This window comes from Plecotus auritus (assembly GCF_963455305.1).
Source record: "Plecotus auritus genome assembly, chromosome: 9".
NCBI lineage: Eukaryota > Metazoa > Chordata > Mammalia > Chiroptera > Vespertilionidae > Plecotus > Plecotus auritus.
The window spans coordinates 112,144,709-112,160,112 of record NC_137783.1 but is presented as its reverse complement, the minus strand read 5'-3'; the positions used below and the strand labels follow the sequence as shown (position 1 = coordinate 112,160,112).

The 15,404-nt window shown below is 37.1% G+C and overlaps 1 protein-coding gene across 2 annotated transcripts in view; it reads left to right on the top strand.

The window, feature by feature from the left end:
- NUP98 (nucleoporin 98 and 96 precursor) overlaps nucleotides 1-15,404 on the top strand; it is a 108,518-nt gene that overhangs the window by 40,673 nt on the left and 52,441 nt on the right. For both annotated transcript variants that reach the window (XM_080688555.1, XM_080688554.1), the window contains exons 11-12: nucleotides 2,977-3,069; nucleotides 11,891-12,031. In XM_080688555.1, the coding sequence (XP_080544681.1) occupies nucleotides 2,977-3,069; nucleotides 11,891-12,031 (234 nt within the window). The remainder of the gene's footprint in view (nucleotides 1-2,976; nucleotides 3,070-11,890; nucleotides 12,032-15,404) is intronic.

The following is a 15,404-nucleotide window of genomic DNA, read 5'->3' as shown; positions in this document are numbered from 1 at the left end:
ATCCAGGAGGACCCCTTGGGGGATTTCCGCAGGCCAGGCCGAGGGACCACATTGGTGCACGAATTCATGCACCAGGCCTCTAGTTGTAAATGATGCATATATTTTTTGAGGTAATTTTTTCATTTTCTTTGGATGAATATCTGCAAATGTAATTGTTGAGCTGTATGACAGTTCTACTTTAAATGTTTTGAGGAATTTTGATACTGATTTCCATAGTTGTTACACCATACATTTCCACCAACAGTGCACAGTGGTGCCCTTTCTTCCACATCCTTGCCAGTACTTGTTTCTTGCCTTTTTGATGTTGGCCATTCTAACAGGTGTGAGGTGATAATTTATGTGGTTTTGATTTGCAGTTTACTGGTAATTAGTGATGTTGAGCACCTTTTTTTGTGTGCCTGTTAGCCAAAACTAAAATGTCTATTCAGATTCTCTGCCCATTTTCTAATCAGATTTTTTTTGCTATTGAGTTGAATTAGTTCTTCATGTATTTTGGATAGTAACCATTTATTCAGATGTATGATCTGCAAATATTTTCTCCCATGCAGTAGGTTGCCTTTCATTTTACCGATGGTTTCCTTTGCTGTATAGAAGCTTTTTAGTTTGATGTAGTCCCACTTGATTATTTTTGCTTTTGTTGCCTTTGCTTTTGGTGTCAGATCCAAAAAACCATCACCAAGACAGATATCAGGGAGATTACCACATATGCTTTCTTATAGGAATTAGTTGGTTTCAGGTCTTAACGTTTTATGTCTTTTTTAATCCATTTTGTGTATGGTGTTAGATAGTGGTCCAGTTTGATTCTTTTGCATGTGGCTGTCCAGTTTTCCCCAATATCATTCATTAAAGAGGCTATCCTTTCCCATTCGTATATTCTTGATTCCTTTGTCGTAAATTAATTGATCATTAAGTAATTGTTCTTAATTTTAAAAATTGTTTGAAATGACAGAGGTGATAAACTTTTGTCAGTAAGAATCTGAGTAAATGTGTGGTATAAACAGTGTAAGTTGGGACTTATTTCCCTCCTGTGGGTTTGAGGTAGTTCATAAATATTTTGTTTTCTGCTGTTTATGGGGATGGATGATACTTTCTGGTTAAATTTTAACTCAAAAATAATATCTCCAAGTACATTTTTTTCTTTTCTTAAATACAGCCTTATTGATTTCAGAAAGGAATGGAGAGGGCAATAAAAACATAAATGATGATTTATTACCCAAATATTTTTGACATTTTGCAAGGTTGCTGCCTCCTGAATGCCCCCTACTGGGGATTGAGCCTGCAACATGGGCATGTGCTCTGACCCGGAATCAATCTGGGACCTCCTGGTTCATAGGTATACAAAAAAACCACTGAGCCATGCCAACCGAGCCATTTTTTTTTTTCTTCTTCTAAAAGAATTGATTGTGCTTGAGTAGGCAGTACTCTGTTTTTGTAGCAAAGCTATTAATTAGCACAATTGAAAAGATTTAATGAGTGTATGAATTAAATGTATTGAGATGAAGTTAGATTACTGCTTGTATTTTTAAATGACTGATCTGACAGTGTATAATCTTAGTAGGTGATACTGTCATACATTCCAAGATACTCTGTTTATTCTGTAAATCTTTTGTATTTGTTCCTCTTCATGATGTCTATAAAAAAGACTTTCAAGTATTTTACCAACAAGGTTTGCTGGCCAATGATTGATTATTGTTTTCCTCTTATAAAATACATTAATGATATATTCATTAGTTTTGTTGTTGTTATGTAGCTCCACAAAGAGTGCAGAAACAGTGTGGACATATCTGAACAAAAGAGAAATAATAGCAGTAATGTGATGTAGGTGTGTTTGTGGGGAGATCTGTGGAATTTACAGGGGCATCAGGATATTTCTAAATGATGGGTCATAGTGAAGGAGGATGGTTTGTACAACTCTCCATTATCTCTTTGAAACAATTCAATTCAAGAAAAGTTTATGAGTGGTTATTTTCTTTTTAATATCAGCTAGCCGAGTACTTGAGTGCTCCTATGAGCTGATTGAATATGACACCATTAAAGCTTCTTATGTGTGATCAGCCACTTATTATCATCCATATAACATCCATTTGTTCAAAACGAAAGTTGCTTTAGAGATTTTTTTATTTTTTTAAACATATTTTTATTGATTTCAGAGAGGAAGGGAGAGGGATAGAGAGATAGAAACATCAATGATGAGAATCATTGATTGGCTGCCTCCTGCACACCCCCTACACAACCCAGGCATGTGCCCTTGGCCAGAATTGAACCTCGGACCCTTTAGTCCACAGGCCAACACTCTGTCCACTGAGCCAAACCGGCTAGGGCGCTTAAGAGATTTTCTATAGGTAATTTTCTCTTAGCAAGAACCTCTAGATTCATTAAAGTGTCTTTATTTGTTGACTATCTTATTTTTTTATTGAAAGTTTGAGGGAATGAGTTTTTCTTCTAATAACCATGAGACATAGGTTGGAGACTTTGAGCCTTACAAAGGTAATGTTTCCCAAGCTCAAGCACAATCACTTTGCTTTTTTTTTTTTTTTTTCTATAAATTTTATTGAATTTTTACAGAGAGGAAGGGAAAGGGACAGAGAGCCATAAACATCGATGAGAGAGAAACATCGACCAGCTGCCTCCTGCACACCCCCAACTGGGATGTGCCCGCAACCAGGGTACGTGCCCTTGACCGGAATCGAACCCGGGACCCTTCAGTCCGCAGGCCGACGCTCTATCCACTGAGCCAAACCGGCCAGGGCTCACTTTGCTTTTAAAAATTGGATATTATCCTATATTGAATTGGTATTTCAAGGCTGAAATGTATTAATAGGAAGACTTGTAGTATTAATAAATTAGCCTACCATTAGGATATCTAACTGAAAGGATGTAAAACTTAGGGTCAAAATGCTTTCCATTAAAGTCCCTTGTGCAAGAAAGTGAGAGTTGTATTTAAAGTACAGTCCACTCATTCTTTTGTCTTTCTAGGTTTTGGCACAAATACCAGTGGGAATAGTATTTTTGGAAGTAAACCAGGACCCGGGACTCTGGGAACTGGGCTTGGTACAGGATTTGGAACAGGTAAGGAATTGTACCATGAGATTTAGGAAGTAATCATTTTGGCTTTCTATTTTTTTTTGTTGTTGTTGTTCTTAACTAGTTTTATTTATTTATTTTTTTTAAATAAATCTTTATTCAGATTATTACAATTATTTCTCCTTTTTCCCCCCATAGCTCCCCTCCACCCATTTCCCACCCCACCTTCTGCCCTTACCTCCCCCCCACTGTCCTCATCCATAGGTGTATGATTTTTGTCCATTCTCTTCATGAACCCCCCATACCCCTTTCCCCCTGAGAATTATCAGTCCACTCCCTTTCTATGCCCCTGATTCTATTATATTCACCAGATTATTCTGTTCCTCAGGTTTTTAATTCACTTGATTTTTAGGTTCGCTTGTTGATAGATATGTATTTGTTGTTCATAATTTTTCTCTTTACTTTTTTCTTCTTCCTCTTCTTTAAGAATACCTTTCAGCATTTCATATAATACTGGTTTGGTGGTGATGAATTCCTTCAGCTTTTTCTTATCTGTGAAGCTCTTTATCTGCCCTTCAATTCTGAATGATAGCTTTGCTGGGTAGAGTAATCTTGGTTGTAGGTTCTTGCTATTCATCACATTGAAAATTTCTTGCCACTCCCGTCTGGCCTGCATAGTTTCTGTTGAGAAGTCAGCTGACAGTCGTATGGGCGCTCCCTTGTAGGTAATTAACTGTTTTTCTCTTGCTGCTTTTAATATTCTCTCTTTGTCTTTTGCTCTTGGCATTTTAATTATGATGTGTCTTGGTGTGGTCCTCTTTGGATTCCTTTTGTTTGGGGTTCTGTGGGCTTCCTGGACTTGTAAGTCTATTTCTTTCACCAGGTGGGGGAAGTTTTCGGTCATTATTTCTTCAAATAGGTTTTCAGTATCTTGCTCTCTCTCTTCTTCTGGCACCCCCATAATTCTGATGTTGGTACGCTTGAAGTTGTCCCAGAGTCTTCTTACATTATCTTCAACTTTTTGGATTTTTTTTTTTTTTGCTTTTTGCTTTTTCAGTTGAGTGTTTTTTGCTTCTTTGTATTTCAATTCTTTGACTTGATTCTTGTGTTCCTCTATTCTGTTTCTGGGTCTCTGTATAATATTTTTTATTTCAGTCAGTGTATGTTTAATTTCTAGTTGGTCCTTTTTCATATCTTCGAGGGTCTCGTTATATTTATCGGCCTTTTCTAGGATATTCTTAAAAAGTCTTATAACCGTGGTTTTGAATTCTATATCCAGTCGTTTGTTTTCCTCCATTTCTTTCGTTCGTGATCTGATTCTTTGACCCCGCATTTTCACTGATTCCCTGAGTTGGTAAGGTAGATATTTGTGCTAGGCTTCCAATATGGCCCAGTGGGTCTGCTTCCCCAGTTAACCTGAGGTGGACACTCTTGGTGCACCCCTTTGTGGACTGTGTGTACAGCCTTGTTGTAATTAAGTCTTTATTGTTGTTGGTATCACTGGGAAGAATTGACCTCCGGGCCAGTTGGCTGTAAGGATCAGCTGTGTCTATGCTGGGAGAAGTTCGGTGCTGGAGACAGCCTTATAGGATGAGACTTGCCAAATTGCAATAGCCTCTGTGCTCAGCTTGGATGGGGTGGAGTCTCAGTCTTGGCTTCCTGTCAGCCTTGCCCTTGCGCGCATGTGCGCTTTCAGTCCTCCGCCTTCCCCAGCTCGAGTCTCCGCCTTAGAGTCCAGACTCCCCCCACAAAGAGCGTGGGTCCCCAGGGGCTCGCCTGGAACTGGGGTTCACTGCAGTCAGAACTGGGGCTCAGTGCAGTCAGAATCTTCTGACTCCCTTCCACTAGGGAAAGCCTGTGGCAACTTCCGCAGCCTTTGTGCGCACTGGCGCACGCACTTTCAGTCCTCCGCCTTCCCCGGCTCCCGAGTCTCCGCCCGAGAGTCCAGACTCCCCCCACAAGAGCGTGGGTCCCCAGGAGCTCACCTGGAACTGGGGTTCACTGCAGTCAGAACTGGGGCTCAGGGCAGTCAGGATTCTCTGACTCCCTTCCACTAGGGAAAGCCTGTGGCAACCTCCGCAGCCTTTGTGCGCACTGGCCCGCATGCGCCTTCAGACTTCTGCCTTTCCCAGCTCCCGAGTTTCCGCCCGAGAGTCCAGACTCCCCCCGTAAGAGCGTGGGTCCCCAGGGGTTCGCCCAGAACTGGGGTTCAGTGCAGTCAGAACTGGGATTCAGTGCGGTCGGTGGCTTCCTTCCCCCTTCCGCCAGAGAAAGTCAGCCAGGCTCTCAGCCGCCCTTCCTCTCTGCGTGCACAAAGCCCCTTTGCCGTACCTCCAATTCTCTGTGAGCTTTTCTCTTTGCTTCTAGTTGTAGAATTTTCACTCAGCCAGCTTTCCTGTGGTTCTGGATGGTGTCCGTTCTGTCTTTTAGTTGTAGTTTTGAAATTGTTGTGCGAGGCAGCAGTTTAGGTGTTTACCTATGCCGCCATCTTGGTTTCTCTCCCATTTTGGCTTTCTAATCGCTGGAACTTAAGACTTGAATTTGATCATATGCCTGGAAATTAGAGGTCTAAATTTTCATTTTCACAAATGGATTTATAAAACATTCCCAGCAGTTATGCTTTGCGAGGTTTTAAAACATTGCCACATTTTTCTTATGCTCCCTTTCTATAAAATGTTTGTCCTCTGACAGTCTTGGTCTATCTGGGGTTTTCAGTGTGTAATGCGAGACTTGTTAATAGGGTGACATTTTTAACTTTGGGTTCCCCTGTGTTACCTTTGAGACCAGGATTTGAGACCTTGGGCTATTTATTGAGTAAGCTTTATTACCCAAATGTTCTGACTTTTTGTAAAGTCTGTGCATACTTTTCAATTCTTTTCACCTTGATACAGAGCTGCGATGTCACACCTTTGTGTTTACTTCTGCTGTTGATGATAATTTTTTTTTCAGTGTCTTTGAAGACATTGACCCTTGTACCTGCCTAGCTGCTTTAAATAATGGAGAAGTGGTAGTAGTCATAAAATGAATAAGTGTTTTAACATGTACAGTTCAACAAGGTTGTTTAAGCATATAGTTATGCCTTCTTTCCCAGTTCATCTGACCATGGGTGTGGTCATTTACTTCTATACCATTTATTTCCATTGGTCTTTGCTTCCACTGACCAGTTATTTGCTGTCTTTGATTCTATGCGCTGATTGTTTGTCATCCTTTTTAATAGAATATTTTATACTCTATGAACTGTTTCTTTTTTTTTTAATAAAGATATAAGTGCTTGTAAAAAGATTTTCAACAATATAGTAGTATCATGAAAAGTCCACATATTTCAGTTGTGAAGTATAGCTATTGAAAGTTTGGCATGTATCTTGTCAGACCACTTTAAATACATTTTTCAAACGTGCTTAAATATATATACACATATATAGGCTTTTTTTTTGTTGCATTTTTCAATGGAAACTATATTCTACATGAGTGCTTTTTTAAGCCAAATGATGAAATACAATAAGTAGTTGAATATGCTATTAATGTGGCTGCAATTAGCATTTTAAAATATATATATTTTATTGATTTCAGAGAGGAAGGGAGAGAGAGAGAGATAGAAACATCAATGATGAGAGAGAATCATCAATCAGCTGTCTCCTGAACACCCCCTACTAGGAATCAAGCCTGCAAACCAGGCACTTCCCTGGCTGGGAATCAGTCCATGACCTCCTGATTCATAGGTTGATGCTCAACCACTGAGCAACACCAGCTGGGTGCAACTAGCATTTCTTAAAAATGAACTGGAATTTTAATAAAATTATTATACAAATGTTAACTATTGTTTTATTTAACTTGTTTTGGTTATATAGCGTATGAGTCTTCAGGGTCTCAGTGTATTTCATATTACGTGCTGCAGTCAAAATGTTTCAAACTGAAAGCAAGTGCCTTATATAGTATTCTGTGTTCCTTGTTTTCATTTTCCATGACATTTTCGGCATGTGTTTTTTCTTTTGTTTCGTATGTATAGCTCTAACTCATTTTAAAAGATATATTTTTTTATTGATTTCAGAGAGGAAAGGAGAGGGAGACAGAGATAGAAATATTAATGATGAGAATCATTGATCAGCCTCCTGCACGCCCCCTACTGGGGATCAAGATTGCAACCCGGGCATTGGGACCCTTCAGTCCACAGGCTGACGCTCTATCTATTGAGCCAGACCAGTTAGGGCTAACTCATTCTTTAAATATAACTCTAGTATTTGAGAGAGAGAGAGAGAGAGAGAGAGAGAGAGTGTGTGTGTGTGTGTGTGTGTGTGTGTGTGTGTGGTGTATATACACATAACTACATACACTGTAATTTATTTAACTTTTCTTTTTTTGATGGCCATTTGAGTTACTTGATATTAGCAATGCATTAATAAAGTTCTTTGTGATGTAATTTTGTGTGTTAGTATTATATAAGATTGATTCTTAGAATTGGAATTCTGTCAAAGAGACACAGATTTTTTACATTTTGGTCAGTGTTACTAACAATTTGTCTTCTAAAAAGAATGCCAGTTTGCATTTTTTGTTCACATTGTATAAAAGTGCTCACTTCTTATACCTTTTCCATGTTGTTGGGCTTTTTCATCTTTACATGCATGATAGTGAAAATTGGTATATTGTAATTTGCACTTCACTGATTAGCGGTGAAGGATATCCTTATATATGTTTACTGGCCATTTTAATCTTTGAATTCCCTATTCCATAATATGTGATCATTGTTTCTTAATTTATTTCTGAGAGTGCTTTATATTTTGTGGATATTAATTCTGTTTGGTTATATGACAGTTTCATTTGAGCTTTTAAACTTACCTAAATTCTACCACATGTAGAACTAAAAAATTTATTGTACAATGTGATTCCTAATTTAAGCAGAATAATTGTCTGACATCAATGTTTTCTCTTAACCCATAGGAAAAATTAGCTTTGGTGTGGTCAGATTGAGAGTTTTTTCCCCAGGGTAGTTTTGACACTAGACAGGATAGTAACCACAAGTCTAAGGCCTGGGTAAGATGCTGCTCTAATGTCTGTTACAGATATTTCCAAGTCTTTATTTTACCTTGTTCATGTTACCTTATACAAGTCTTATTTTTACGCGGTTCAAAAATTGTCATTCTCTCTTCTTTGGCTTTTTGGTCTTGCAGGTTATGATTAGCAATGCCTTCCCTCCTAGGCCAAGATTATAAACTGTTCTATCGCCTCTTTTGTGATGCTATTGTCTTCTATTCTATCGTAACATAATACCTCAGCCTTTTTTTTTTTTTAATATTTTATTGATTTTTTACAGAGAGGAAGGGAGAGGGATAGAGAGTTAGAAACATCGATGAGAAACATCGATCAGCTGCCTCCGGCACATCCCCCACTGGGGATGTGCCTGCAACCAAGGTACATGCCCTTGACCGGAATCGAACTTGGGACCTTTCAGTCCCAAGGCCGACGCTCTATCCACTGAGCCAAACCGGCCAGGGCGTACCTCAGCCTTTTTATTAGTTTTTCTTTAAGAGTTCTACCTCACAGACAATGAACTGCATTTTTTTTTTTAATATATTTTATTGATTTTTTTACAGAGAGGAAGGAAGAGGGATAGATAGTCAGAAACATCGATGAGAGAGAAACACCGATCAGCTGCCTCCTGCACACCTCCTTCTGGGGATGTGCCCGCAACCAAGCCACATGCCCTTGACCGGAATCGAACCTGGGACCCTTCAGTCCGCAGGCCGACGCTCTATCCACTGAGCCAAACCGGTTTTGGCAATGAACTGCATTTTTATTACTGTTATATATTCTTCATTCATGCCTTGTTCCCATAAACTAAAAGGTAAATAGAATTACTAAAGAATTTTAAACCCCAACCTTAGCAGCAGATCATATAGGGAAATGAGAATTTTAAGAATCACCAAGCACATGCTATTGGAATTCTTTGATGATTGATTGCATCTGCTAAAGCAGATTTTTTAGCTTTGAGAGGAATGTGTCTGGAGACTACTGTATATAAACTTCCACATTCATGAACTCAGCATTTCATGGTATCATAAGTAGAATAACACTGTAGCTTTGAGCTGAGTTTTTGGGGGGCATTAGGTAAATCGGTATTCCTGTGCAGCTTCTTGTTTTCAGTGATGGAGATTCAAACTCATACCTCAAAAGAAGTAAATTTTCCTGTAACATAGGCCTTTGCCTACTTCATGTATAGTTGACTAGAAATATGAAATATACATATATATAAGATTTGATGCACACTTAGATTTAAGTGATCAATCAATAGAAAATATTTTATATTATTTGGCATGTGATTAAAGTGCCCTTCCCCCCATTTGCTTCCATGAAAGAACTCTCATTAAATCATGGGCATATCAGTTTCTTCATAGTGACATTAACTATCAACATTATCAATGGCATGCCATTTTCTTGGTAATTCCTTAGTAGTAATATTAAGTTTTAGTACTTAAAGTTTCCCATGAAGTAATAGTTTAAGGGTACAGCTAATAAAGTCAGTAGTTATACTAAGATATACACAGAAAAATCTACCCCATGCTAATAGATACCATAGGTAAAATTAAATTCTAAAATTTATTAGAAGATTTCAAAAGGAATATAATCATTTTCACTTTTTTGTGGAGTTTCTAGGCTCACTATTACCATGGTGCCCCCATATATCTTCCTTATGACTCCTCCACCTAATCATAAATACAGAACATTTCATAAATTGACATTATCATACTCAAGAATGTCCCTGGTAAGTCCTTTCATTAAGCATAAAGTGCTACTTGTACATAATATAAGACAGAGCTGGATAAAATACATCTTTCCCTTGATAAATTCTAACAGTATGCAGGCCATTGTATGACAGTCGCTTTCCAGGTCACCTGAACCTCTCAATGTCTTTTTGTACTTTTTTGCGTTATTGAAATATAGTGTTTTTTTTAGAATGTTTCTTGGTTCTTTATTCATAGCTGCTGCAAAGGTAAGGGAAATATATACCCATTCAGAACAGACATTTTTATCCATTTTATATGTTTGTGGATTTCATCTAAATTTTTATTTGGGGGTAAAGATGTTTTTGCTACCTAGAAGAATAAAGAATCCTGAAATTTGGCCAATAACTATGTCCTTTGAGAGAGTAATATAATTTTAGTTTTTCTTGGAATTTTCACCAAATTCTAATGGTTTAGGATTTAGTCCCTGTTCCAGAATAGGATTTTTAAGGTGAAACAATCCCATTGCTACATTGTTTTCTTTTTATTGTAAATGAGATTGGACAGTTAGGGAATATTTTGTCCATTTAGTATTCACCGTATTTTATAGTGTGAATTTTCTGAGTATAAACTTTCTATTCTTTTTTTTTTGGTTATGATTTCAAAGCATTACCCATTTGATATTTTTAACTTTTAATTGTTACATTTTTGAAATGATTTTAGTGATTTTCCTGGTAACCCATATCTCTGTCAAGATGTGTTGATGGCCCAGCCAGTGTGGCTCAGTGGTTCAGCATTGACCTATGAACCAGGAGGTCACAGTTCGATTCCTGGTCAAGGCACATGCTGGGGTTGTAGGCTCGATCCCCATTGTGGGGCGTGCAGGAGGCAGTCAATCGATGATTCTCTCTCATCATTGATGTTTCTCTCTTTCCCTTCCTCTCTGAAATCAATAAAAACATTTAAAAAAAAAGATGTGTTGATGCTTTAGATCAGGGGTTGGGAACCTTTTTCCTACCAAGGGCCATTGGGATATTTATAAAATCATTCACATGCCATACAAAATTACCAACTTAAAAATTAGCCTGCTGTATTTGGTTAAACATTTAATTAACTTACTCCTAATGCCTTGGCAGGGCCAGATCAAATTATTTCGTGGGCGGTATATTCCCCATCCTGCTTTAGAAGGAACTTGAGATCTTCCAAATTGCCAATAACTTCTTGAGGAGGAGGAGATGGAAATCTTTTAAATAATATATGCCAGTAACTTATTCTAAATAACTGAATTCTCCCTATTTCATATTTTAAAAACCATTTCTGACAAGATCCGTAAGTTAAGAATTATTTAGCTTTAAAATATTACACGTTTTGCAATGGGTTTCCCTCTGGTGAAAGTAAGTTTTGTGTTTTTTTTTGTTGTTGTTAATCCTCACGCAAGAATATTTTTTCCATTGATTTTTTTTTTTAAGAGTGGAAGGGAAGGGGAAAGACAGAGAGAGGCATATTGATTGGTTGCCTCCCGCATGTGCCCAGGGATCGAGCCTGCAACCACATGCCCTTGACCGAAATGGAACCCATGATCCTTCAGTCCTTGGGCTAATGCTCTTAACTACTGAGCAAGCTGGCTAGGGCGAAAATAAGTTCTTATTCCATCTGATCTAATTCATACTGAAACTTGATTCTCTTTAGTAATCTTAACACAAGGCATTTAGCTTTTTTTTTTTTAAAAAAAAAATCTTTATTCATTTAGTTTTTTATAAAAGTTTAAAGTTAATAGTTCCTACTTCCAGGCTTATAAAGATTAAATGAGATGATACTAGTTATTATTTAAAGAGTGTTAAGATCTACCATCTACTTGCTCAATATGTGTTTATTTGCTTTAAATCTTAGGATAAATATCTAAGTTATGTGTTTTCTTATAGTTGAGGAAACAATACAGAGAGGTTAAATATTTTGCTTATGATATTTATAATGTACTCAGCACAGTGCATGGCATATAGTTAGCCTTTACTATATTGGGTCTTTTGTTGAAATGAATGGTCAACAAATTATGAATTTTCCAAATGTATTATATTTTTAAGTAACTGGCCTCTGGTACAACATTCAAAGGATCTTCTGTGGCGCATTTTTCTTTCCTCTTGTCTCCATAGCTCTTGGTGCTGGACAGGCATCTTTGTTTGGGAACAACCAACCTAAGATCGGAGGGCCTCTTGGTACAGGAGCCTTTGGGGCCCCTGGATTTAATACCTCGACAGCCACTTTGGGCTTTGGAGCCCCCCAGGCTCCAGTAGGTAAGTTTCAGTCACTTTAGAAGGCTTTTCTTAGTTTATTTCTTGCTAATACTTAACTTGCTGACCTGATTTCCCACTTTACCTCTGTTCCATCCTTAACAAAAAAGTACAGGCATACATGTCATTGAATAATTATATAGTGCAGAAGGACTTGTAGTAGATCGTGGTCTTTCTTCCTTCCCCATTCTCAGACCTACTCACCCAAAGAAACCACTTTTGTTATAGCTTTAAATTAATCTGGTATATAATTAAGTTCATATTTCTGAATGATGTGCTTATATTGCTGTGTTTTGCTTTAAGTATAAGTAAATGTAAATTGTTAATGATAGATGAAAATTTAGCTTATTTATCACCTGTGTTCTTTATGTATTTCTCCCAATATGTTTACTAAATTCCCTGTTTAGTTATACATATTGAAGTGTTTATCATACTTCATTTGAATACCCCTTCGCAGTTTTTGCGGTACCTGCCTGCCACCTTTATTAATGTCCCTAATTTAAAATTAAGTTTTTAACTTAAATATCTTTTTAAAGACAATTATGTTTTACCAGAAAGGAAAAATTTATACCACCTACCATAAATAGAGATAGATAGATGATAGATAGATAGATAGATAGATAGATAGAACTTTAAATTAATCTCTAGTACTATCATAACCCATGTACCACGTTTTGAGAAGTCCTTGCAGATTATATTTACTTTTAACTTCTGTAAAAATGGAGGATAGTATTTCTTGACTCCCCTTGGTTAAATAAGAATATTAGTGCCCGTCCTTTCCTTTCCTTCTCTCTCTCTCTCTCTCTCTCTCTCTCTCTCTCTCTCTCTCTCTCTTTTGCTATCTTTATATTTTCATATTAATGAAATTGATAATATGTTTTGTTTTAAATTATTACTGTATTCCCTTCTTTGGGTAAGGCATAAAAGTTGCAAATGAACACATTTATTATAACTTTGAAAACATTGCTACCCAGCCAAGTACTCCTTTCTCATCTAGCTTTTCCTGAGATTTCTAATCCTTTTTCCCCTTGCATTACCAGCCCTTATTGCCTTTCCAAACTAGTCCAAATTCTTAAGGATGGCCTCAGAATTCTTTTACCCCAGAATACTTTATTCTTTGATCCATATGTCTTCTACAGCAATATGAACTCTGATTATTCTCTAGGCCTTCAGTATTGCTCCGGCATATTCCCTTCTACTTAGTGGGCACTGCTGTGTCCTGGGTATAGGGTTTTCCTCTTTATTTCCTGAGTTTTCTGGAATGTATTTTCAAGTAAAATATATATGAAAGGTAAACTGACTACTTACAGGTTTAAAAATACTTTTGTTTCTGACACTTTAATGTTACAGAATTTTGGTGTGAAAGTAATTTGCTCTCAGAACTTTTTCTGTATTCCTTCTTGCATTAATCATTACTGATGAGAAGTCCAGTGCCTTTCTGATTTTTGAGACTTGTTCTTCCACTCCCACAAACATTTAGGATTGCCCTTTGTCCTGATATTTCAGGGATCTGCTTAGATCTTTTCTATCATAATGCTTTGGTTTGTTGTGGTGGTGTTTTTTTCCTAGGAGATTTTTCATTGTCTTTCTAATCTAAATCATTAGCTTTTCATATTTTTATTTTTTATGTATTTTATAATTTTTTAATCCTCACCCAAGGATATGTTTTTATTGTGTGTGTTTTTGTTTTTGTTTTGAGAGAGAAAGAAAGAAAGAAAGAAAGAAACATACATACATACATACGTTGGTCGGTTGCCCCGTACAAACCCCCTGCAACCTTGGTATGCATCCTGACCAGGAATCTGAACCCGCAGCCTTTTGTTGTACGGGATGATGCTCCAACCAACTGAGCCACTGGCTAGGGCTGTTTTTCTTTCTTTTTCTTTTAAATGTATTTTTAAAATATATTTTTATTGATTTCAGAGAAGAAGGGAGAGGGAGAGAGAGATAGAAACATCAGTGATGAGAGAGAATCATTGATTGGCTGCCTCCTGCATGCCACCTACTGGGGATCGAGCCTGTGACGACCTTCTGGTTCATAGGTTGATGATGCTCAACCACTTAATTCGGCTGGTCTTTGTTTTTATTTTTAACATGTAAAAATTCTTTCTTGTTCCTTGAAAGTTTCTTTTTTAAATCATCTGGTTCTTAGATACAGTTTTTTCTTGGAACTCTGAATTTGTTAATAGGCGTTAAAATTTTTTTTAATGCTAAAGCTGATTCTAGTGTTTGCACAGGTTCTCCTGTTCCTTAATTCCTCAGGATTATTTTTGTTTTGTTTTGGTCTTACTCTTTAATGCATTGTGACTTTTCCCATTTATATTTAAGAATAAAATAATAGCCATAGCTGGTTTGGTTCAGTGGATAGAGCGTTGACCTGCGAACTGAAAGGTCCCAGGTTCGATTCCGGTTGAGGGCACATGCCCGGATTGTGGGCTCGATCCCCAGTGGGGGACTTGCAGGAGGCAGCCGATCAATGATTCGCTCTCATCATGGATATTTCTATCTATCCCTCTTCCCTCCTCTCTGAAATCAATAAAAATATATATTCTTAGAAAGAATAAAATAATAAAAGGCTCACTGGCTACTTGTGTGTATGGGTAGAGCTTGTTTACCAGTAGGTTTCACTTTAAGGTAACTAGTCCAGGAACCAGTTATTATCCAAGACTCCTCTAAATGTCAGCTCTGGGATGAGGTAAGCACTCAAACTGGTTGCTCTTGTTCTTTCCATGTGTTAACTTGGTTTCATTGGAGGCACACACACTGATATTTTGGCCTATCTGTTGAGCATCAGGCATAAGGTGGAGAATTGTGTTGTTGTTCTGTATATATTATATTTTCTCATCTTATCATTTAACTACTTTCCTGATTCTTCGTAAATATGGGTTACATAGATATATTTCAATTTTTTTTTTAACCATAGGTTTTATTTAGGTCTTTGGAAGGAGCAGGGGTGAATTAGAATTCTAATTGATCTCTGTGTGAACATTCAAATCAGCTTTATCATTAAAAATGATATTTTTATTTTCTTTTTCTTATTTTTATTATTTTCAATAGAAGGTGGTAGCATAAATATCACAGCTAACCTGCCATTTTTACGTGGATAGCTTTCTGAATGGTTTCTAATCCTATCTTTTAAAATGTTTTTTTCCGATTACAGTTTACATTCAGTATTATTTTGTATTAGTTTCAGGTGTACAGCATAGTGGTTAGACAATCATATTTTTTTTTTTACAAAGTGTTCCTTGCCTCCAACCTCCTAATAGTTCTAGTAACTTCCTGGCATCATACATAGTTATTCAATATTATTGACTATATTCCCATGACTGTTTTGTAAACTACCTTATGTATTTCTCAGTCCTTTGACCTTTTTCAC